Raw genomic sequence first — 26,477 nt, 5'->3', positions numbered from 1 at the left:
TCTGAAGTTCCCTGTGAATATGGGATTGTTTGATTTACTGTCATTGAGTGGATAGAGTAAGAGTAGTAGTTCCAGTGGCTTTTGCCCAATGAGGAGGACCCTGTGTGGGAATTTTACCAGTTATTAAATGTTCTGGGACTAGGAAAATAACCTTGGGCCCCTTGGTTCTTGGGACAGATTTGAGATGACTTTGAGCTATGATTCCATATAGTATCTGAACTTAATAAGCTCCTAATCTGACAATAGGATTATAGTGGCATTTTAGGTTTCTCTAAATATCAGTCTAAGTTCATAGTCATTATCTAATAACTTCAAAGGGTCTGGGTATTTTTTTCCCTATTGCCCAGTCACATGATAAATGTTGAAGACTTTCTGTAAAATTCACTTAACACCTCTTCATAGGGGTCTCTTTCAATGGATTTGCCAGCGTAGTTGAGGAATTTTATAATTCTGTAAACCAATGTGGGTTTGGGATCTGGCTAAGAGGAATGAGTCTGTGAATCATTGATACAGGAGCTTGAGTTAATTTTTTTTCAATATTTTCTTATTAAACGTGAAGTGACAACTTAGTGAACTGATGTGATGGTTAGTTTACCATTGTGTCGGTGTCATAGGGTCAGAATGATCTGATGACGATGCTGTGTAACTCCATAGGGTAATTGTGCCAACTTTTGTCTCTGCAGTTAAGTGCTAATACTGTGACTGGTTCTGAAACATGTTATTCCCATTTGATCAGGGAACCCAATCACATTGTCAATGTTTTTCTTTCTTTTTTTTTTTTTTTGACCTATAAAGGATAGCTACCTTGAAGCTCTTAAGGGATGCTATCATCCCCCTCACCAAGACATATCTTCTAGGTCCACCTAGGAGAGGTAGTTTAGGGGATGGCTGGGTAGATTGCATTCTGTTGAACCATATCAGCATTTTCAATTGAGTGAACTTTCAGATTCTGTTCTCTAGCCCAGTGGTTCTCAACCTTGGTGACACACTGGAGTTCTGCAGAGTTTAAAAATGTTGATGTCCAGGCTGTACCTGAGACCTATTAAATCAGAATCTCTGGAGGTGGATGCAGGTATCTATAGTTTTGAAAGCCAGTGATTCTAACGTGTAGCACTACTGAGCACTTCAACAGTGATTCTGAAAGTGTGGTGCTAGACAAGCAGCAATGTCTTCGGAAAGTTTGTTGACAATGCATAATCTCGGACCTTTCTCTAGACCTACTAAATGAGAAACTCTGAGGATGGGGCCTGGCAGCCTGGGTTTTTGCAAATCTAGTGATTGTGATAGATGTTAAAATTGGAGAACCACTGTTCTAGAGTATGCTAGGGAAAAAATAGTGTTGTGACTTTACTAACTAGAGGCCATGTAGACCAGCCAAGCAGACTCCCAGGTATTTGAATCAATTCTCCAAAAAGAGGCATAATATGAGCTGTAGACCTGCTTTTTTTTAGGCCTGGCTTGATTCTCTGGGGAGATTTACCCCCCCCCCCCCTCCATTAATTTATTTAGTATCAATGATTCAAAATTCCTTGATATGCTTTCTTACAAGCTGGTTCATTTCTTATTCATGTATACTTGGGGTTCCAACTTAATATGAATGGTTTCCTATTTTATATTACCCTGTGGACAGATCCTGGGATTTGCCTCTTGTTCCATTTCAAAATGTCATTTCAAGGTCACCAGAATGCAGCACATGTCCCTTGGGTTACAGTATCCTGAGTGCTTACCTATCTCATTTCCTTTTTTTCTTTGTTTTTTCCCCCATTTTACTCTCCTTTTAGTCTTTGAAGTTTCCTAATTTCTTGACAGTTCAGTTGTGCATTTTATAAAGGATATTTTAAACAGCATTTAAAAAATGATTTTCAATGGGAGAACTTTCAGAATATCTTACTTGTCATCCATTACAAATGGACAAATAATTTTTGAGTAATCTGATGAACTGACTTATAGCAATGGATAGCCAATTTTTTAATCTGCAAGGCAAAATTGAGTACTGTGTTTTATTAGAAAGGCTTTACCTCAAAAGTAGGTTGAGTAAGAGGGACCTAGTAACTAGTCACCAAAACCCAAATTTCTTTTTTTGATAGAACAGTTTTAGGTTTACAGCAAAATAAGAGATAAGAGCAGAGATAGCCAATGTCTCTTGCCCCCACACAATGCATAGCCTTCTCCATTATCAGCCTTTTGCATCTGAGTGGGACAGTGGTACATTTGTTTAAAAAATTGCTGCATCTTCATTGACACCTCATTGTCACCCAAAGTTCATAGTTTACATTATGGTTTACTCTTGATGTTGAAAGTTGCTATGGTTTGAATGTATCCCCCAGAAAGCATGTGTTAGAAACTTAATCCCCAGTACAACAGTTTTGGGTAGGGCCTAGTAAAAGGTGATTAATGGTATTGTCAGTAAGGTGGGTGGGTTTTAAAAAAGGCAAGGTTGGTTCCCCGCACCCTCTACCTTTCTCCCTTCCTCTTCTGTTTCTCTCTGACCTCCCTCTGCCTTCTCTGATGCAGCATGAAGGCCCTTACTAGATGCAAGCCTCTCAGTCTTGAACTTCCTAGCCTCAATAACTATAAGAAATAAACCTGTTCTTTATAAGTCACCTATTGGTGATAGTCTATTACAGCAGCATAAATCAGTCTAAGATGTACATTTATTCTATGGATTTGGAGAAATGTTTGACAACATATATCCACCAATGTGATATATATTGTTACTGTTGTTACTGCCTTAAGAATCTCCTGTGCTTTGTTTGTTAATCCCTCCTTCCCCCACAATCCCTCTGGCAACAATTGATCTTTTTACTATCTTCATGGCTTTGCCTTGTCTGGATTATGATCTTCAGTGTACTTTTCATGGACTACTTTTTTAGTGATTAGTGTGTTGCCACCCTCGCGTCAGATCCATGACATAAATGTCAATGGCAGATCTTATCTGCCAGACAAATCTTCTTTAAGATGTGGATGCAATAGTTTACTGATTATTTTGTTAATGATTCTTTGAAAGTAGTAGAACTCTTGCATTATTACATAGAAGTAGAGTGGTCTCCTGGAACTGAATTAGTTCTCTCAGGATAGACAACCCTCTGTTGTGGCAATGAAGACTGTCAAAATCTGAGACTTGTTCTTTAGCTGTGGGGTGAGGGGCAGCTGACTTACGCATTACTTGCTACTTCCATTTTATATGGTATCTCCATCCAGCATAGTGTTTTAAAAGTTTCCAAGGTCAGATGGGTATGCAGTATACACTATATGATTTCAATTTCAGCCAATTGGCCAGAGCTAGTAACATGGTACCACCCAACTGTAAAGGATCTGTGAAATGTTTTTGTGTCCAGCAAGAGTGAGCAATAGCACTAGTACTATCTATCACTTCTGAAGGGTGACTCTGCCTAACTTAGGCATTTATGCTTAACTTAGGTGTTTATACCTAACTTAGATATTAGAAGGAAATGGACAGGATCAATGGCTCCAAAAGAAATTTTAGAACAAAAAGTACCCGGCAGCTCCAGAGGTCTTTGGACTAGGATTCTCCTGGAGACTTGCTTGGGGATACTGCTAGAATGAATGAGTGAACTTCAGCCAAATCTCTTATTCTGTGTCATTCAGATTCCTGAACCTTGCTGGCTAAAAGTGGCACTGCCCTTGATGGTACCACATTATGGGAGGAAAGATGGCCCCTGAAGGGAGCCAGGGATCCTTTTGTCTTCCTCATTTGGAAGGCTGAACAGACTAGGGCTAGTATTGGAAAGGATTTATCTCAAAAGGAGGTTGAGGAAGGGGGACCTGGTAACTAGTCACCAAAAACCAAATTTCTTCTGCAGTTGACATTTGTGGGGGAAAAAAGCAGAGGAAGTTGACAGTTTATTTAAACAGCATGTTCATACTTTTTAAATGACTGAAAAACTGTTTTGAGATATCTACTTACATATTTTATTTATTTTTGAGAGACGGAATCTGCCAGTGTACTCGTTGGTTGTTTAAACCTAGGGCTTCATAAAGAACTGACAAGATAGTTGTCCTTACTTCTGACTGATTATTTAGTTTTAGGAGATAAATGTAAATTACAGATGCAGTTTTAATGCAGTTAATTAACACGCAGAAAATTAGAGCTAATGTTAAAACTTTGATGTCCAGATGTCACCAAAGAGAGCTTCTTAACAACCTTGTCAAGGACACTTTCAGAGTTATTACATACAGAACAGAATTGTATTCTCTTCATTTTTATCTTCTTTCTGCATGTGTCCAGCCCTTATGTGTCCAGGGTGTTCATCCTCTTTTTTAGCCAACACTGAAAATGAGGGTTTGAAGTTTCACATCTGTAGATGTGATTTTTCTTGATAAGACTTGATGAGATATATAAGATCCAAAGAAGTTTCAGATTTAATATCAATAAAATTGAACATGAATGGGGACAAAAAAGGTATGAGGCTTACAGAATTAAGTGCCCAAGGGAATTTTGAGATATTAAAAGTGAGGCTTCAAGAAAGAAAAGGCTTGGACAGAAAATTGGCATTCTCTTCTCATTTGAAAAATTTTGGGATGCCTCTTATTTTAAGGGTTCAGGAAACAGTATTGGACAGTGTATGATTTAAAAGATTGTTAGTATAGGGCTGGGGATGTGGCTCAAGCGGTAACGCGCTTGCCTGGCATGTGCGGGGCACTGGGTTCGATCCTCAGCACCACATAAAAATAAAATAAAGATGTTGTGTCCACCGAAAATCTGAAAAATAAATATTAAAAAATTCTCTCTTGGACTGGGAAGATGGCGGCGAGGGGAGTGCATTGCCCCCATGTGCTGCTTCACTGTGTGGGAGTATGACAAGTCAGGATGGCTAAAGGCTATCTTGTTAGGAATTTCCAGCAATGGTGGGGTGCTCCGGAACCTGGAGGAAGGATTTCCATCGCTTGACGATCGGCTACGGGGACTCAAACGCGAGAGGTTTGTCGCACGGAGGGTAACACTGCTTATTCAGCAAATCGCCCCGCGGCTAGAGTTTGCAGCGCGCGCTGGGAAACGAGGAGATAGCGTCGCAGGGATACAGCGCTGCAGTTTCTGCCAGCTGTGCAAGCACCGTACTCAGGGCTGAATTCTGGGTTCGAGACGGGGGAAGGAAGCGGTCCATCTCGGTTCTCCACTCCGGTCAGACCACAGAGGAGGCCAGCGGCCACCATGTTGGAAAGCTGACGTCACCATCCCTGTTTTCGACTGACCGCAGCTCATTCAGCCATAGAACAGGTAATTTCAGGCTGCCATTCGCCTGTGGCTTGCAGACAGATTGCTTGGGCTCAGTGCCTGGGTGCTTCCTAGTGCCTGTTCTTATCGGAGCGAGCACCGAGCGCGGGGCGGCCGAGTTCCGGCTCCCAGAACCGCCCTGGCCCAGGGCTGGGGAGCCTGCGGAGGCTGCTTCTTGGAGTCTGCTCTTATCAGAGCATACACCGAGCACGGAGCGGCCGAGTTACGGCGCCCGGAACTGCCCTGGCCCAGGGCTAGGAGCCCGCGGAAACTGCTTCTCGGTCCGGGTCCTGCTGAGGGCCGGTCAGGACTCACCCCTTGCTTTGGTTGCCCGGCAAGGGGAACGAAATGCTGACATTCGCATAGGATACCAACATGGCAGTGATCTGATGTCATCAGAAAGCGGCGGAGGAGAGAACTTCATCAATACCAGCGGCGACAGAAACAGTTGGTCTCCTGGTGGGGGGGTGAGGCACAGATACCCGAGTCTCTCTCGATTTGTCGTCAAGCCAGAGGGGAGGAGCCGGGCCGCTGCCAGCGCCCTGAACAGGCCCAGCAGCTCGCCGGCGTGGTGACCGCGTGACCCCAATTGGAGAGGGGGCGGAGCAGAGCCGCCACCCGCGCCCGCAAGGTGGGCAGAACCGCGACCCAGTGGTACATGGGCGTGGTAGGAAGGGCAGGGCAGAGCCACTGCCCGCACTTGCAAGGTAAGCAGACCTGTGACAGACTGGCGGGTCAGGCCCAGCGGCCTGCCAGCGTGGTACACACGTCACCCCGACTGGAGTAGGGGCAGAGCAGATCCTTCGCCCTCGCCCGGATCAGGCCCTGCTGGTGTGGTGGTCACGTGACCCCAATTGGAGTGGGGGCGGAGCGAAACTGCCACCCGTGCCCGCAGGGTGAGCAGACCTGTGACCAACCTGCAGATCAGGCCCAGGGGTCCGCAGGCGTGGTAGGAGGGGCAGGGCAGAGCCGCCGCCCGCGCCTGCTAGGTAGGCAGACCTGCGACAGACCGGCGGATCAGGCCCAGGAGCCTGCCGGCATGGTAGCAGAGTCGCCGCCCGTGCCAGGAACAGGCCCAGCGACCTGCCGGCGGGGTAGTCACGACACCCCAATTGGAGTAGGGGCAGAGCAGAGCCACCACCCGGGCCCGAAAGGTGGGCAGATCTGCGACCGACCAGCGGGACAGGCCCAGTGGCCTGCCGGTACGACAGACACGTCACCCCATTTGGAGTAGGGGCAGAGTAGAGCCGCTGCCCGCGCCTGCAGGGTAGGCAAACCTGCAACCGACCAGCGGATCAGGCCCGGTGGCCTGCCGGCGTGGTACACTCGTCACCCCAATTGGAGTAGGGGCAGAACAGAGCCGCCGCCAGCGCCCAGAACAGGCCCAGTGACCTGCTGGCGTGGTAGTCACGACACCCCAATTGGAATAAGGAGAGAGCAGAGCCGCCGCCCGCGCCTGCAGGAAAGAAACGCAAGCAGTATGAAAAGACAAGGAAAGAAAGGACCACAAGCAGTGCAGGTCAACACAACTTTAGAAGAGGTAACAGCTGCAGCAGATGGAATGTCAGATAAAGAATTCAGGATATACATGCTTCAGATGATCTGGAGTATCAAGGAAGACATTAGACAGCAAAATCAGACAATGAAAGATCACTTCGACAATGAATTACGCAAACAAATCCAGGAAGCAAAGGATCAACTTTACAGGGAGATAGAGGTTATAAAAAACAAACAAACAGAAATCCTAGAAATGCAGGAAGCAATAAACCAACTTAAAAACTCAATGGAGAATACTACCAGCAGAGTAGAACACTTAGAAGATAGAACATCAGACAATGAAGACAAAGTATTTCAACTGGAAAAGAACATAGACAGCTCAGCAAGACTGTTAAGAAACCATGAGCAGAACATCCAAGAAATATGGGATAACATTAAGAGACCAAACTTAAGAGTCATTGGGATACAGGAAGGTACAGAGCTCCAAACCAAAGGAATGAGCAATCTATTCAATGAAATAATACGAGAAAACTTCCCAGACTTGAAGAATGAGACAGAATCCCAAATCCTAGAAGCCTACAGGACGCCGAATGTGCAAAATCATAAGAGATCCACACCTAGACACATTATAATGAAGATGCCCAACATACAGAATAAGGAGAGAATTTTAAAAGCTACAAGAGAAAGGAAGCAGATTACATTTAGGGGTAAGCCAATCAGGATAACAGCTGATCTTTCAACACAGACTCTGAAAGCTAGAAGATCCTGGAATAACATATTTCAAACACTGAAAGAAAATGGGTTCCAACCAAGAATTGCGTATCCAGCGAAATTAAGCTTCAGGATGGAAGATGAAATTAAAACCTTCCACGATAAACAAAAGTTAAAAGAATTTGCAGCTAGAAAACCATCTCTTCAAAACATCCTCGCCAAAACATTACAGGAAGAGGAAATGGAAAATAACAATGAAAACCAACAGTGGGAGGTAGGACAGTAAAGGGGGGGAAAATAATCAAAGAGGAAAACAAACCATGTTTAGTAACAGAAATAAACAAATATGGCTGGAAGAACAACCCATATCTCAATAATAACCCTAAATGTTAATGGCTTAAACTCACCAATTAAGAGACACAGGCTAGTAGAATGGATCACAAAACAAGAACCAACAATATGCTGCCTACAGGAGACGCATTTGATAGGAAAAGACATACATAGGCTGAAGGTGAAAGGTTGGGAAAAATCATATCACTCATATGGACTTCGGAAACAAGCAGGTGTGTCCATACTCATATCAAATAAAATAGATTTCAAGCCCAAGTTAATCAAAAGGGATAAAGAGGGACACTACATACTGCTTAAGGGAACCATACACCAACAAGACATAACAATCATAAATATTTATGCCCCAAACAATGGTGCAGCTATGTTCATCAAACTCACTCTTCTCAAGTTCAAGAGTCTAATAGACAACCATACAATAATCATGGGAGACTTCAACACACCTCTCTCGCCACTGGACAGATCTTCCAAACAAAAGTTGAATAAGGAAACTATAGAACTCAATAACACAATTAATAACCTAGACTTAATTGACATACGTAGAATATACCACCCAACATCAAGCAGTTACACTTTTTTCTCAGCAGCACATGGATCCTTCTCAAAAATAGATCATATATTATGTCACAGGGCAACTCTTAGACAATATAAAGGAGTAGAGATAATACCATGCATCTTATCTGATCATAATGGAATGAAACTGAAAATCAACGATAAAAGAAGGAAGGAAAAAGCATACATCACTTGGAGAATGAACAATAGGTTACTGAATGATCAATGGGTTATAGAAGACATCAAGGAGGAAATTAAAAAATTCTTAGAGATAAATGAAAACACAGACACAACATATCGGAATCTATGGGACACATTGAAAGCAGTTCTAAGAGGAAAATTCATTGCTTGGAGTTCATTCCTTAAAAAAAGAAAAAAAACAACAAATAAATGATCTCACACTTCATCTCAAAATCCTTGAAAAAGAAGAGCAAAACAACAGCAAAAGAAGTAGAAGGCAAGAAATAATGAAAATCAGAGCTGAAATTAATGACATCGAAACAAAAGAAACAATTGAAAAAATTGACAAAACTAAAAGTTGGTTTTTTGAAAAAATAAATAAAATGGACAGACCCTTAGCCATGCTAACGAAGAGAAGAAGAGAGAGAACTCAAATTACTAGCAATCGGGATGAAAAAGGCAATATCACAACAGACACTTCAGAAATACAGAAGATAATCAGAAATTATTTTGAATCCTTATACTCCAATAAAATAGAAGATAGTGAAGGCATTGATAAATTTCTTAAGTCATATGATCTGCCCAGATTGAGTCAGGAGAATATAGACAACCTAAACAGACCAATATCAATTGAGGAAATAGAAGAAACCATCAAAAGACTACCAACTAAGAAAAGCCCAGGACCGGATGGGTATACAGCAGAGTTTTACAAAACCTTTAAAGAAGAACTAATACCAATACTTTTCAAGCTACTTCAGGAAATAGAAAAAGAGGGAGAACTTCCAAATTCATTCTATGAGGCCAACATCACCCTGATACCTAAACCAGACAAAGACACTTCAAAGAAAGAAAACTACAGACCAATATCTCTAATGAACCTAGATGCAAAAATCCTCAATAAAATTCTGGCGAATCGGATACAAAAACATATCAAAAAAATTGTGCACCATGATCAAGTAGGATTCATCCCTGGGATGCAAGGCTGGTTCAATATACGGAAATCAATAAATGTTATTCACCACATCAATAGACTTAAAAATAAGAACCATATTATCATCTCAATAGACGCAGAAAAAGCATTCGACAATGTACAGCATCCCTTTATGTTCAAAACATTAGAAAAACTAGGAATAACAGGAACATACCTCAATATTGTAAAAGCAATCTATGCTAAGCCTCAGGCTAGCATCATTCTGAATGGAGAAAAACTGAAGGCATTCCCTCTAAAACCTGGAACAAGACAGGGATGCCCTCTCTCTCCACTTCTGTTCAACATAGTTCTCGAAACACTGGCCAGAGCAATTAGACGAAAGAAATTAAAGGCATCAAAATAGGAAAAGAAGAACTTATCACTATTTGCAGATGATATGATTCTATACCTAGCAGACCCAAAAGGCTCTACAAAGAAACTATTAGAGCTAATAAATGAATTCAGCAAAGTGGCAGGATATAAAATCAACACGCATAAATCAAAGGCATTCCTGTATATCAGCGACAAATCCTCTGAAATGGAAATGAGGACAACCACTCCATTCACAATATCTTCAAAAAAAATAAAATACTTGGGAATCAACCTAACAAAAGAGGTGAAAGACTTATACAGTGAAAACTACAGAACCCTAAAGAGAGAAATAGAAGATCTTAGAAGATGGAAAAATATACCCTGTTCATGGATAGGCAGAACCAACATCATCAAAATGGCGATATTACCAAAAGTTCTCTATAGGTTTAATGCAATGCCAATCAAAATCCCAATGGCATTTCTTGTAGAAATAGAGAAAGCAATCATGAAATTCATATGGAAAAATAAAAGACCCAGAATAGCAAAAACAATGCTAAGCAGGAAGTGTGAATCAGGCGGTATAGCGATACCAGACTTGAAACTATACTATAGAGCAATAGTAACAAAAACAGCATGGTACTGGTACCAAAACAGGCGGGTGGACCAATGGTACAGAATAGAGGACACAGAAACCAATCCACAAAACTACAACTATCTTATATTTGATAAAGGGGCTAAAAGCATGCAATGGAGGAAGGATAGCATCTTCAACAAATGGTGCTGGGAAAACTGGAAATCCATATGCAACAAAATGAAACTGAATCCCTTTCTCTCGCCATGCACAAAAGTGAATTCAAAATGGATCAAGGAGCTTGATATCAAATCAGAGACACGCCGTCTGATAGAAGAAAAAGTTGGCTACGATCTACATACTGTGGGGTCGGGCTCCAAATTCCTCAATAGGACACCCATAGCACAAAAGTTAATAACTAGAATCAACAAATGGGACTTACTCAAACTAAAAAGTTTTTTTCTCAGCAAAAGAAACAATAAGAGAGGTAAATAGGGAGCCTACACCCTGGGAACAAATCTTTACTCCTCACACTTCAGATAGAGCCCTAATATCCAGAGTATACAAAGAACTCAAAAAATTAGACAATAAGAGAACAAACAACCCAATCAACAAATGGGCCAAGGACCTGAACAGACACTTCTCAGAGGAGGACATACAGTCAATCAACAAGTACATGAAAAAATGCTCACCATCTCTAGCTGTCAGAGAAATGCAAATCAAAACCACCCTAAGATACCATCTCACTCCAGTAAGATTGGCAGCCATTAGGAAGTCAAAAAACAAGTGCTGGCGAGGATGTGGGGAAAAGGGTACACTTGTACATTGCTGGTGGGACTGCAAATTGGTGCAGCCAATTTGGAAAGCAGTATGGAGATTTCTTGGAAAGCTGGGAATGGAGCCACCATTTGACCCAGCTATTCCCCTTCTCGGTCTATTCCCTAAAGACCTAAAAAGAGCATGCTACAGGGACACTGCTACATCGATGTTCATAGCAGCACAATTCACAATAGCAAGACTGTGGAACCAACCTAGATGCCCTTCAATAGACGAATGGATAAAAAAAATGTGGCATTTATACACAATGGAGTATTACTCTGCATTAAAAAATGACAAAATCATAGAATTTGCAGGGAAATGGATGGCATTAGAGCAGATTATGCTAAGTGAAGCTAGCCAATCCCTAAAAAACAAATGCCAAATGTCTTCTTTGATATAAGGAGAGTAACTAAGAACAGAGTAGGGACGAAGAGCATGAGAAGAAGATTAACATTTAACAGGGATGAGAGGTGGGAGGGAAAGGGAGAGAGAAGGGAAATTGCTTGGAAATGGAAGGAGACCCTCAGGGTTATACAGTGGAGGGGGTAGAGAGAGGAGGGGAGGGGAGGGGAGAGGTGGGGAGGGGGGAGGGTGGAGGATGGGAAAGGCAGCGGAGCACAACAGACACTAGTATGGCAATATGTAAATCAATGGATGTGTAACTGATGTAATTCTGCAATCTGTGTATGGGGTGAAGGTGGGAGTTCATAACCCATTTGAATCAAAGTGTGGAATATGATATGTCAAGAAATTTGTAATGTTTTGAACAACCAACAATAAAAAATTAAAAAAAAAAATAAATAAAATGTCATGTGAAAAAAAACAAACAAACAAATAACTGGGTGTAAGTTTCCCCAAGAAATAACCACAAATAAATTACAAATAAAGAGAAATTTTCCTCACAATTTTTTCCCTACAAAGGAGATAGTGAGTCTGTCTTGGACCTATAATTCCAACAACAACAAAAAAATTCTCTTAAAAAAAAAATTGTTAGTATAATCACTATTGCCAAATTTCCCATTGAGTGTAAACAGGGTAAAACACCATATAAAAAATGTCAACTTTCTGGATCTGGAGCTTTCTATTTGTAACTGTTAATTACACATACATTACCTTGGACATTGAACAACTACATTTTGAGGGTCAAGAGCAGGCAAATTATTTTTGTACAAGTATCAGCAGTCTAGTTTTAAACTGTAGACCTTGTAAACTATTATGATCTTAATTCATCTGCTTCTCTTTTGGCCCTTGATTTAAGAAACTCAGTCCAGGGCATATGGAATTGAAGTGATTGACCTTTTTAATAGCAATTAGATGACTTTTGATAAAGCCAAAAGACCTGACTATACTTGATCACATTTGTTATAAAATGGGTTTGATTTCAAAGAAGTAGTTTGGGAAATTACTGTACGGTTTTAAATGACTGTCTGCATACCAGTCAACCAACTAATCATGCCTGTGGTTACAGAAGAACCATTTAAATTAATTAAGAATCAATAATGATATAGATAGGCCTCAAAGTGTAATAGTAGAAATAAGAACAACAATAAAACTATTAATTTTCTTTACTCAGGGTTTTTTTTTTTAAATAGACTTATCGTCTAAGACAAACATGCCTAAGAATAATACCCACATATTACATGGATTTGAGTTCAAAGAAGAACTAAATCTATTTTATCTATTTAGAATTGGCCTTTAAAAAATATCATTGTACCTAGGTCAGTAAAAACATTTTTTTCTCCTTAGTATTTCCCTTTTCTGTATTGTATTTGTTCATTATTTTTAGTTTCCCCTTTTAATATTAATATTTCTGTAAATTTTAAAGATAAATGGAAAACCCATACAAATAACATTGCAGGGAGCCTCTACCCATTGAGTCCGGTTTAATGTTATCCAAAGTTAACTTTTGCAAGTGGAATGAAGGTTGCTGTGGCATTGCTAGAATAAATTATATGATGCTTGTCTGTTTACAAGACACTGAGCTCCAAAGCAATTTCTATTATGCTGGAGGCAGTCCAAACAATTTTATCACTTTAAGGGTCTACAGCATTAAAATGTTTTAAATTTCCAGTGATGCTTACTGACAAAAAGGACCAGTGGATTATAAAATGGAAAAAATGCTGTAAATCCCTGCAACCAACTCTGAAGCAGAAAGCTGGATTTGAGTTTTGAGTTTAGCATGAGGTTCTTTTTAATTAAATTCTTAATTTTGGCATAATTGTAGATTCACATGCAATTGTTTAAAAAAAAAAACATGCAGAAAAGTGCTGGGTATGCTATGTCCACTTTCTCTAATGATAGCATCTTTGGGAACGATGGGATGCTATTACCACAGGATATTGACACTGGGACAGTTAAAGAAAAGAGAAATTTCATCACTGCTACGATCCTTCAGGATCTCTTTAATGCTCACCTTAGCCTCCCCCTACTGCACGTGATCCCACACTCCCACAACCTTCAGTATCTTTTTTCCATTTTTATATTTTTGTCATGTTTAAAATGTTGTATAAATAGTCATGTAACATGTAACCTTTTGGGATTTCTTTTTCATTCCTAATTTTTTTTGGAGATTTATCTAGGTAATTGTGTGTATCGATAATTTATTTTTTCCTCTTGAGGTTTTCTTGGGATGGTTTTGCCACAGTTGATGTAACCATTAGCTTATTGAAAGACATCTGGGTCATTTCAGTTTTGACATTTGCAAATGAAACTGCTATGAATATCCATTAACATTTTTTCTGTGCATGAAAGTCTTCCTTTATCTGAAATAAGTGCTTAGGAGTGTAGTAATTGAGTTTTTTTTTTTTTCTTAATTTTTAAAAGAAACTGCCATACCATTTCCGGAGTGGCTGTACATTTCTTACTTCCCACTATCAAGGTGGGAGTGATTCAGTTTCTCACCATCTTCAGTAACTTTTGATGTTTTCTCTATTTTTTATTACTATAGATGTATGGTGATATCTCACTTTGGTTTTTGTTCTCATTTCTTGTGCTGTCGAACATCTTTTCACTTATTTGCCAACTGTCTTCTCTGGTACAATGTCTCTATGCTTTTGGTGTTGATCTACCTTTTTTCCTTAGCTCTAGCCCCACATCCTGAGGATTTATTCTGTTTTTTCCCCTCCCCCATCCCTTGGAAGTTTATAGTTCTGTGTTTTATATTTGGTCCATTTTGAGTTAACTATTTGAATGAAGTGTTAGATTTAGGTTAAGTCTCACTTTTTGGTTTTCCTATGGACATCCAAATATTCCACCATTTTCTTTTTCTTTCTTTTTTTAAAGTTTGTTTTTTCTCCATTGGATTGCCTTTGCACTGTTGTCAAAAATCAGTTGTCTGCACTTATGTGAAGCTATTTCTGGATTCTCTATTTTGTCCCATTGGCCGTGTGTCTGTCCCATCAAAATTGCCATACTATCTTGATTACAATAACTATGTAAGTCATTTTAGTCAGCTTTTTTGTTCCTGTGACCCAAAATCTTGACAGTAACAACTTGGAATAAAAGTTTATTTTGGTCCAGTTTCCAAGGATCAATCCATGGTTGGGTGACTCTGTATCTCTGGGCCTGAGGTAATACAAAACATCATGGTGGAAGGGTGTGATGGTGAAGAGTAGCTCAGAATGTGGCAACCAGGAAGCGGAGAGCTCTGCTCACCAGGGACAAAATAAACCCCAAAGGCACAACCCCAACCTGCCTCCCCCAGCCACACCCTGTCTGCCTACAGTTATCATCCAATTAATCCATACCAGTGGAGTAATCCATTGATGAGGGTCTACAGCTCATAATCTATTTCTGCATTGTCTCACACATGACCTTTTGGGTCACCTTGCATTTAAACCCTAACATAAATCTTGAACTGTTGTCAAAAATCAGTTGTCTGTACTTATGTACATACATCTTGAAGTCAAATAGAATAATTCCAGCCACGTTGTTCTTTTTCACAGTGGTTTTTGAATGTTCTAATTCTTTTGAATTTCCGTGTAAATTCTAAAATCTTGTTGATACCTATAAAAATTACCAGGATTTTGATAAGAACTGCATTAAACCTGACTATCATTTTAGGAAGAATTAACATGTTCATTATGTTGAGTTTTCCTATGTGTCAACATAGTGTATATCTCTATTTAGATCTTCTTTGATTTACATTTTGTTTTTTAACAGCATTGTATAGTTTCACATACACATCCTTCACATGTTTTGTTAGATTTACACCCAAGTATTATATTTTTTATTGTAAATATCATTGTTTTTAATTTCGATTTTCATGTGTTCATTGCTAATATATAGAAATATAATTGTTTCTTGAGTATTGATATTGAATCTTATGATCTTGCCAAACTCTAACTAGGAAGATCACATTCCTAGTTGACATGTAAAGAATCATGTCATTTGCAAATAACTATTCCTTATTGAGTGAGTGGTGATAATTTGTGTTTGAGGAATTGGTCCATTTATTCAAGTTATGAAATTTATATGCATAAGGTTATAGTATTCCATTATCTTTTTGATGTATGCTCATTTTCTGTCTCCTTGTTTTATCAATTTATTATTTGTCAATTTAAAATTTTTTATCTACTTATGGTTTACAATGTGACATTTAACATGTATACATTATAAAGTGATTATATTAAGCAAATTAGCATATCTGTCACCTTCTATAGTTATTTATAGTGAGAATATTTAAAATTTTAACAGTTGTGTCATACACATTAACTGTGTCACCATTCTATTCAGTAGGTCCTTGTTCCTCCTGTCTAACTTTGTACCTTTTAATCAGCAACCTCCTATCCCTCTACCTAACCCACGGCCTCTGGTAACCACCTTTCTACTTTTTATTTCTACAAGTCTTACTTTTTAAGATTTCACATAGGATGATCATGCAGTATTTTTCTTTCTGTGCCTGAGAGAGAAGTGTTGAAGTCCACAACATTAACTGTGTATTTATCTGTTTCTCCTTCCAGTTCTATTCTTTTTGCTCCATATATTTTGTGACTTTCTTGCTCAGTGATACATATTCGTGATTAGCATTTTTTTTTTTTTTTTGGTGGGTGGTGGATTGATTTGTTTTACAGTGTTTCTCTTCTACTGATATTAACATAGCCATTCTTCCTTTCCTTTGATTACTGTTTCCCTGATTTACTTTATTATGTTTTTATTTTCAACGTACCTATATCACTATGCTGGTATGAGTTTTTTGTATGCAGCATATAGTTGGCCATTTAACAAATTCCACTCTGTTGAACTGTCTTTAAATTGCTGTATTTAGACCATTTGCATTTAATATAATTACTGATATATTTGATCTTAAGCCTGCTACTTTCTGTTTGCTTTCATTCTCATTTCTGTTTACTGTCTTCCAAGGGTTTGAACATTTTTTCAATTCCAATTTGACTCTTTGTATAGTGGTGTGTGTTTCTCTTTGCATAAATTGTCTGTAATCCTTGCTCCAGGTATTACATACACCTTATCACAGTCCACAGGTGTCATAATTTTACCAGTTCAAGTGAAGTACAGAAAATTTAACTCTTTTCATCTCTTTAGACTTACTCATTTTGTATAATTATCTTAAATATATTCTATAAATATATTTAGAACAAAATCACAATTTTTGGCATAATTGCTTTAACTATGAAACAGTTCAGAAAAATATAAGAAAAAGAAAGCATATTTATCTATACTTTCGCTTACTATGTTCTTCATTCCTTTTTGATATTCCAAGCTTCCTTCTTTCATCCTTTCTTCTCTCATATACTTACTTGATCCATTCTTTTGGGGTAATGTGTTGGTGACAGTTTGTCTTTGCAGGTAAAAACTTGAATACAGACAAATTTTAGATGATTCAGTGTAGTCCTAGTGGATGATCAGTGAAGGTCAAAGAAAAGGAAAACCGTGGAAATGACATACTGAAGAGGATAACGCGATATTGCATCATTCTTTGTTTATCCTTTGTTCTGGTAGGGATTCACTGCTTGTTAGTCATTGGGTAGTGAGAGCAACACATTGTGGTATATCCATACAATGGAATACTACACAGAAATGAAAAGGAATGAGCTCTTGGTAAGTGCAACAATGTGGGTGAATCTCAAATATATTACACTGAGTGAAAGAAACCAAAGAATACACAATATATGATTCCATTTATATAAACCCTAGTAATGCAAACTACTGATCAAAAGTATATTGGTGGCTGGTTGGGGAGGAGCCCAACAGAGGGAGGTCCTTGAGGACATTCTAGGGGATGTTAACTATCTTGATTATAGAGATGACTTCACAGGCATATACATAGTTATTGTATATATGTTCATTCAAAAAAGCTCTTTAAAAATACCTTGTCAACAAGTGTTCCTAAAATGTATGACTGCTGAATAGTTCTGTAACCCCACATGCATCTGCAAAACCCAGCAATTTCATGCTTGAATGTTGTGGCATTGTTGAGTTGCTCTGAAACTTTTGAAAGGCTCACTTTCAGTTTTTCAAGTGTCTTCCAGTGAATGATAAGAAATAGTCTCATCTGTAAACTGCATTCTGATTTTCATTGTTTTAGAGTAATTCACCCACAATATTTATAGACATTTTTTCCTTCTTAGTATGGGGTCATTCTGTATGTATCATTCTAAAACCATTCTGTCTTACTTCATTATTCAATTAACCTGTGTTCTTATGTACAAATTCAATATGTATGTGATTTTCTTAGTCTGACTCCTAGCAAGTTAAGCTGCTGAATTTCGGAGTAGATTACGTTGAAACGTTGGTATAACATTCCCCCTCGCAGACTTTTAAAGGAATCATGTAAAAGTCTGCTATACTGTGAGAACATTTCAAACTGTAGTGTGCTAGAGAAGAGCAGGGATGTGGTGTGTTTAAATCTGTGTCCTGGTGTCCCAGTGAATTGGATGGCCTGGTTTAGTTGGTGGAACTCTGTCAACCTCTGTGTACTTCTTTAAAGATGGGGAAGTGATTTCCTTGAATTCCCATACTTTGAACACAGTTTGGAAAGTAGTTCTACAAAATGGGAGATAAATTTGCGGCATGTTTTGCTTTTAATGTTATAATTTAAAGAACTGAGTGATACACCCGAACTAATATGCTTTTCTCTTTTCAGGCAATTGCTCTCTTAACTGAATTAATTAGGGAGAACTTCAGGAACAGCAAATTAAAACAGTGCCTTTTACCGACCCTTGGGGAGCTGATATATCTTGTAGCCACCCAGGTGAGACTGTCTGATTAACTCTGTTGCTGTTTGACATGTTCCGACACATCCTGGCTGACAAGTGTTAATATCCTACAAAAGTTTTTTGACTTTTCCCCTTAGAGCATGCCTAAGGAACTTAGGAGAAACTTTACTTCTGGGGAAGAGTTTCTCAGTGTCTTTCTCTCTAGCTGACCTTGTTTCTCTTCTTCCCTCCCTCTCAGTGCCTAATTCCCTTAAATATGTAGGAGATTCTCAGACCATATTTTAAAAATAATGAACTAAAAGTCTCCAAACTACTCCCTAAGTTGTTGCCATCTTTGACTCCTTTAGGTAGCAGGAGACCATTGTTTCTTTCAATATAAAGCCCCCTTTCAGTTTAAATAAAACACTACTTTGTGCAGGTTTGGCATTTAATATGACTAATATCGAATGGCAGGATTTGACTTCTTGTTTCTAAAGTTACAATATGGAAGTGCTATTGAACTCACCAAGAGAAAATTTAATATTCCACGAATATGTTTTATAAAAAAACATTATTGAATAGATATTGATAAATTATGGGTTAGTCATATCATGTGATACTCAGTTTTAAGCAGATACTGGTAGGTTTTAAATTAATAAGGAAATTCTGATTAAGTTTTTTGTTCTTGAACTTGCTCAAATGTTACACAACCTGAATATTATTAGATCCATATTAAACCAACTTTCTCAATAATCATCACTTTGAGGTAGCTACCAATTGTTATAAAATACGAATATTTAAAATTGTTTGGCTTCATAATTAGTGTTGATAGTACAGCAAATCTCTTTCTTGTTCTTTCTTTACATTAGTGTCTTGGCTATTCCTGGCCCTTTACATGTCATAATACATTTTTGAGTCAGCTTGTCTGGTCCGTAAATCATCTTTAAAAAAAAATGCATTGATTTTGCAGATAAATTTGAGGAGAACTGATATCTTTATGATTTTGGGTCTTCCAGTAAATGTTAGGACTGGTACTGAGTATGTGTAGCAATTAGGAAAGTATTTTGCTATCTTTGTGATATTTAGTACTCTAATGCACCAAAAGCAATGTTTCTACATACTTATACTTAAAAATAATTTCCACTAGCATTATTTCTTTCTATTCAGAAAGCTTTTTGTATATGTTCGGTTGAATATATTTGTATGTAAATTTGTTTTGAAGAGCAAACTCATTTATGAACCAGAAAGCTAGGAAGTAAGGTCAAGTGTACAGGGAAAAGTCTTTTTTTTTTTTTTTTCTATTTTTGTACCATATCTGCCTAGTTTTCAAAAAGAAACTTTATGAATACTTTCTTAAATTCAGAGTTAACTTTGAAAATACCAGCAAAAAGAGATGTATATTCTTATTTTGTCTCATTTTATATATAGGCAGAAACTTGGTGTTTTCTCTTTAAAGATATGAATAGTGTATGCAGGAGGACTGCAAGTTTGAGACTAGCCTCAGCAACCAAGACTCTATGCAACTAAGTGAGACCTTGTCTCAAAATAAAAAACTAAAAAAGGACTGGGTATGTAGCTCATTGGTATAGTGTACCTGGGTTCAATCCTCAACATTAAAAAAATATATAAAAATATATGGAGATACTTGCACTAGAGCTTTTGCTTAGTCATTAATATGACTAATATAGAATGGTAGGATTTGACTTCATTACACGGTCCTGTTTCTTAATCGGCACATGCAGCTTCTGTTTCCCTCTTCTTGTAAAGGAACTGTGTGATGTTCTGATGTGCCAAGTTTTGTGAAAGGCACTTTTCCTTGCAGCTCTTTAGGGATGAGGCTGAAGAGTTGATGTCCACTTTGCCATTCCCTAGGACTCTCAAGGCCTTGACATAAAAGCTCAAATTTATCAGGTTTTTCGGGCCCTCAGAGTAAACTCAGACTTCAGTACTCAGGATATCCATACTGTGCTTGGGATTCTTCAGTTTTTTATTTAGTCTTTATCTTCTTGATGTCAAAATAAAACCATTTATTTTCATTAGAAGATTAATCAGGTACGTAGTTTGTCATCTTGTCAGGAATGGGAATCTAGTTGTACCCCCACCCTTTCTCTCCCAGTTTAATGTATAATACTGTATAATGAAGTGATAGCAATTTGATAAATTTTGATATATGCACATATATCTGTGAAACTATTGCCACAATCAAAGATAATATACTTTTACCGGCAAGGTTCCTCAGCATACTTTGCTACTGCTGATTTGCTTTCTGTCATTCACACTAGAGTTTTACGTAAATATACAGCATCACATGTCTGTCTGTTTCTACAGTAGATCGGGAGAATGTTGTTTGTTGGTGTCTATTTTTAAACTGGATAAAGGGTAACCCCTTTTAATAAAGGGATGATTCTGTGGCCATGACATGACTATATCTTATAGCATACCAAAAAAGGAAGTTAATCCCTGGGTCTGTAAAAATAGCTTTTAGGGAGGCAACAGATTTTGTGGAATTATCAGGTTTTTGGTTATTTTGGTTTAATCCTTGTCAAGTGTAGTTTTTAAAAGCGAAAGGACAATTATTTTTGTATGGAATATGCAGGCACAGCATCATACTTTGGGGCCTTCAGGAGGGACACCCAGGGGTGCCTTCAACCAGCCCCCATTTCAGCCTCTGCTGCAGCTCAGGACCTACTTCCTAGGTCCTGAGAGCAGCCCCAAGAGCTAAGACTAAGGAGAGAGTCACGTCCCTCAGGGCATGTAACCCATGTCTGGGAGAAGAAATATATACCACTGAACATTGAGCACATAGGAGAAGCAGAGGCAGGCACCCCAAGAAGTGGATGGGCTGAACCCCCAACCAGCTGTGAAGGAGGTTCCAGAGGTTCTTTAAACAGCCCCCCAACCAACCCTGAACACAGCTTCCAGAAGTTCTTTAAAAGAAAGTCATACAACCAAAAGGGAGGGGGTAGAGGGCAAAGGAGTTGCCTCATTTATACACAGCATTGTAAGCATCCGTGGTCTATAGTACATGTGCTTCAGTCTAGTGTTTGCATGTGTGTGGGAACTGTACCTCTGGAGCCTTGCCCTGTCTACTCCCCACCCCCCACTCTACTGCCTGACCCTGGGAACAGAGGCATGGAAGGTATGTTCGTTACCCAGGCTTGGTGGGAGCTAGCAGGCAGGGCCTGGGCCTCAGCCTCCACTCTGGTTCCAGAGTCCTGTGTCTTATGTGTGTATGCATGTTCATATGCATACAGGGAAGAGGGTCATGGTCCCAGAGGCTGGGTCCAGGTGAAGCTATTCACTCATGGAAAGGCCTGCCTAGGTGGCTAGCTCACAAGTAGATCCTCCAAAGGTCTCCAGGTGCTGTGATGCTATTGCATCAAGCTTAGAGCTTCTTGACACCCAGGGTCTGCAGCCTGATCCTTAGTAGCTTATTTGCCAACACTGGATCGACGGGACATCAGTGTGAGCCCATACAGATAAGGCATTTGTATTGGTCTCCCCTAGATAGCTGCCATTCAAGCTCCCTGATTCAAGCCTTCAAGGCTTCAAACATAGTCACAACTGAATCTTCAGTGAGTTTCTCAATGTTGCTCTTAATGCAGGTCTTCTGCATGGCCTCCTACTTGCTGCTTTCACCATTGCTGGTAGGTGGCATCTTGCCACTGGCCCATTTAGAGAACTAGAGTGTGATGTGGATGCTAGGATGTCACCATTTAGGACTGTGCCCTGGAGTGCTTCTCTTTGTATCTTCACCAGGCTCCTTGCCTTGGGATCACACCAGTCTCCATGTATAGTGGCTTCCTATACTCCAGAGTGTCATCCCCATCCACATCCAAGTCAGAACCACTGTCCAGTTTCTCTTTGCTGCTGCATATGAGGAAACCAGAGCTTTGGAAGCCACCTTCCAGGAGAGTGGTGGCCTGCATCTGCTTCTGCCCATGCCACTTACACTCCTCAAAGTGGTGGTTATTCACATGCTTGATGTCCATGCATCATCCTCAGCCGTACAGGAGCCTCCCCTTTTAGAAAGGCAATGCTCCATCTGCCAACTCAGCTCCCACACCAAGCATGCCAGGGGCTGGTTGCACAGGGGACAGACATACCTGTCCTGTGTCTTGCTTCCTCTGTTTCATTTTCCCATTCTGAGCATTCAGGTCTGCCTGTTTAAAAAAAAAAAAAAAATTAGAACCTATTTTCCTATTTTTTTGTGCTTTAAAATTTTTTTCACCTTCCTGAGTGGCACCTGATTTACTTTGATAGGTTGCAGGAGTGTTCTTGAGGTGGTTATGGTAATTTGGTTAATCTTCTGTGGGACAATTGTGGTGATGTCATTAAAATCAGTGTCCCTGCTAATTACATTTGCTTATTTTTATTTAGCACATTATCTCACCTGGTAACTTATTGTCTTATGGATGTTACTTAAAGTTGTGTGTTCTCTGCTTTCAAATGATTCCGGATCTTGTAGTATGTTTTGGGTAGGGTTATTTATGCTATCATCTTCAGTTATGAATAGAATGGTTTCTCTGTTGGTTGAACCATATTCTCATTTTTCAATTAACTTTATTTAGCTTTTGATGAGGGGAATCTTGTCAACATCATATGTAAAATACTGGGAGATAGAAGAAATACTCAGTATATGCGCTGTAGTAAAAGACCCTTGACCTGATTGTAATTGTCAGGTATTAAGTATTAAATTAAATAGAATATTAAGAAGTTTTAGAAAGTTCATGCATTTAGAACTGTGCCTCTTTCTTGAATGGGTTAATATCTTTTGTGCTGTTAGCTTCACTGTCTTTCCTTCCACTTCATTTTAGGAAGAAAAAAAAAAGAACCCCAGAGAATGCTGGGCCGTTCCCTTGGCTGCTTACACGGTGCTAATGAGGTGCCTTCGGGAAGGGGTAAGGCTCCTTTGTTGTCCTCTGTAGACACGCAATTGTAATAACCCTCCAGGCACTGTGTGAGGATTGTAGCCTGCAGCAGTGCAGGAGCTTGTCAACCAAGTATTGCTCCTGAATTTAAATAATCTTGACAAGCCACCCCTAGCAGGTGACCTGCAATGGAGCAAGTATAAAAAAGAACTAGCTTTCTCACTCACTCGTTTAATGGCCTGATTTTAAAAAGATAGTAACAGATATAAACAACTAACTAGCTTTTAATAGCATGCTGTTAATTATGTACCCCCCTTTAAGTTATTGCTACAGAAGTTTGGTAAGCAAAGTATGTACAGAGAATTCTGTGAGCCTCAGGTGCCCCTTGATTATTTTGTCAGGTTGCCATTTTGAAGTTTAGAAATGTGGAAGCTTCCCACTAGTATCCACTGATTTGAATATTGAGTAGTATTTGTTATGTGATTTAATTTTTTTCAATTTATTCACTTCACCTCTCAAGTTAAGTATAACGGTCGAAAGCCAGCTGGCCCCCTTATATGCATGTTGCTCCTGTGTGTAACCATGTAAAGGACTTGATAACCCGCCTAAAAGGTTGGCATTCTGTTTGCTTTATACGACTTGACATTGTTTCACCCAAGGCAAAGCCATAGGCTAAAAACACTCCTTCAGGAATGAAAAAGACATATCAGGATAAACATCTTCCTTTGGCATTCATTACTTTACATATTATGTGATGACAGTTATGTTCCCATTGTGGAAAAGCCTTCCAAGGCTTCCCCCTAGCGGTTGGGAAATGAAGTGGGAACACTTCTCAGCCTATGGTTTTGAGTGCTTAGTCATTTGTCACTATGGGATATATGATTGTATGATAAGTCATACTTTATCAATAATACAAGAATTAACTTGTTTTCACTTACAGTTAAAAGATGTTTGGCCTCATCATTCAAGGCCTCAAGCTGGGAGCATTTATGTCACACAGATGAAGAAGGTGATTCTCACCTATAGTAGAGATGAGATAAAAATATAAATTGGAATATGTCAAATACATAAGTGCAAAAGGAAAAGAAAATCAGGAACACAAAGGATGAAGGAGTATTTTAGGGATCTCTTTAGTAGCATAAAATCTCAAAACTTTTTATGTTTAATTTTTAAAACTTGTTATTTCCTATTAAAAGATGATTATACTCTTTGAGGTTGTATCTTGTTTCCTCCCCTCCCACTATGTTTTCCAAGGACACATAATAGGAAGAATAATCTTTTATATCCGTGTGCATTGTTATTAAACAACTATTAATTGTGAAATATCGAAATAGTTTTATATTTTAGTAACACACTTGCCTTTTATTGTCTTGGTATGTATGAGAGGGCCCCTATATTTTTTAGAGGAGAAGTCTAAATTGTGTAGTCTATGAAATTTTCCATTTTCTATTTGAAAAGCAGTTAAATATGCATGTTGGCAGCATATATGCTAACACTGTTCTTACCAGACGGATAAGAGAGGGTGATTATTTTCCCTAATAAAGGATTTCTATCCTTAAAAAAATAATTTTGATTATAGCGAATCTTGAAATAACAAATTTGTCTAATGCATTGGGGGACCTAATTTAAGGTAAAATGATTTTTATGCCTTTTATCTTCAACAATTTCCAGTACTACTGGTGTTTCTGAATGTAATTTCTTATGAAATATGGCTCACATACTGAAGAGCACATGAAGTGTATATGTGTAGTTGGAAACACTGTCACATACTCACTGTCTTTTAAAAAAAAAAAAAAAAAGTGCTGGCAGCCTGGAGCATTCTTTTTTTGTCCCTCTTGGATTGCATCTTGTCCTCCTTTCAAGGACAATCAGTATTCTGACTTTGGTAAACATCCTTAAGTTTTTATGATGCCTTTATCTTTGAGAGTATTGCTGAACATGGAATTGATTGGTTCTTAATCCTGAACTCTAAATGGGAATGGCACCATGTTTTTTTGAGATTTAGTTCTTTTGCTTAAAAGTAGCTGAAGTTGATGCATGTTGATTGTATAAACAATAGTTCATTTCTACCACAGAATAGTATGTTGTCCTTGGAATATGCCTCAGTATATGTACCCAGGACATATTTATGCTCTTACGAGCAGAATATTGGGAATACCCATTAGCCTCTTTCTTATTCGAAATAGCCATACTTGCAGTTTTTTGTCAACCTGATGGGCATTAAGTGATTTCTTCAAGTAGTTATAATATGTGTCTCTGTGAATGCTAATGAGGATGTTTGTGTTTTTTTTTTTATTCATCTGGTTCTGTTTCCTGTTTTGAAAAGTGCTTATCATATCTTATACCAGTAGTTTCCCCCCACTCTGCTACTCTGTGGGACTCTGTACCCTTGCAACCACTTATTACTATAAAGTGTTTGAAACTTGAGAACAGGAGAGAAAACAGAACTGTAAAGATCACCTTTATTTTCATCAGCTAGATTCAACAGTTTTAACATTTTGCCCTATTTGTTTTGTTGTAATGGCATGCATGCACGCATATAATATGCTTTATTATTTTCATACTACTGGAGATTGAATTCAGGGGCACTCTCCCACTAAGCTACATCCCTAGTCCTTTAAATTTTTTGTGTTTTTAAATTTTGAGACAGAGTCTTCCTAAGTTCCCTTGGCAATCCTTGAACTTCTGATCCTCCCGCCTCAGCCTCCTGAGTAGCTGGCATTATGGGCATGTGCTCCTGTACCTGATGTGCATACACATTTATGATTTTATTTTTTAAACTGGTCAGTAAAAGTGAGATATCAATGGCACTTGACCCATAGGAATTTTGTATGTATTCTGCATATTCAGCTTTTGAGGTTTTGTGTTGCAGATACTTTTAATTTGTGATCAGTCTTTTCATTTTTTTATAGTATCTATGATAGGCAGAAGTTTTTAATTCTCTTCTTTTTTTGTTCTAGGGATTCAATTTGGGGCCTCATGCATGCTAGGAAAGTGTTCCACCACTGAACTTTATACCAGCCCCCAAATTTCTTTTAATGTAGCTAAATTTATCAATCTATTCCTTTGATATGTTCTTTTTTGATCTTCACTGATGATTCCCTACTCTAAACATCAAGATAGTCTATTATGCCAGGCACGGTAGCGTACACCTGTAATCCCAGCAGCTTGGCAAGCTGAGGTAGGAGGATCTGAGTTCAAAGCCAGCCTCAGCAAAAGCGAGGCTCTGAACAACTCAGTGAGACCCTGTCTGTAA

The 26,477-nt window shown here is 38.8% G+C and overlaps 1 protein-coding gene and 1 pseudogene across 1 annotated transcript in view; one reads left to right on the top strand and one right to left on the bottom strand.

The window, feature by feature from the left end:
* Positions 1-26,477, top strand: part of Ulk4 (unc-51 like kinase 4) — a 516,944-nt gene that overhangs the window by 77,574 nt on the left and 412,893 nt on the right. The window contains exons 19-20 of the mRNA XM_071600065.1: positions 18,299-18,406; positions 23,168-23,251. Of these exons, the coding sequence (XP_071456166.1) occupies positions 18,299-18,406; positions 23,168-23,251 (192 nt within the window). The remainder of the gene's footprint in view (positions 1-18,298; positions 18,407-23,167; positions 23,252-26,477) is intronic.
* LOC114090116 (E3 ubiquitin-protein ligase RNF220 pseudogene) lies at positions 21,682-22,850 on the bottom strand (annotated as a pseudogene).

This window comes from Marmota flaviventris, chromosome 1, assembly GCF_047511675.1.
Source record: "Marmota flaviventris isolate mMarFla1 chromosome 1, mMarFla1.hap1, whole genome shotgun sequence".
In the NCBI taxonomy this organism is placed as follows: Eukaryota; Metazoa; Chordata; class Mammalia; order Rodentia; family Sciuridae; genus Marmota; species Marmota flaviventris.
Note: the sequence above shows the minus strand (reverse complement) of the source record. Positions and strands in the feature narration are given on the sequence as shown.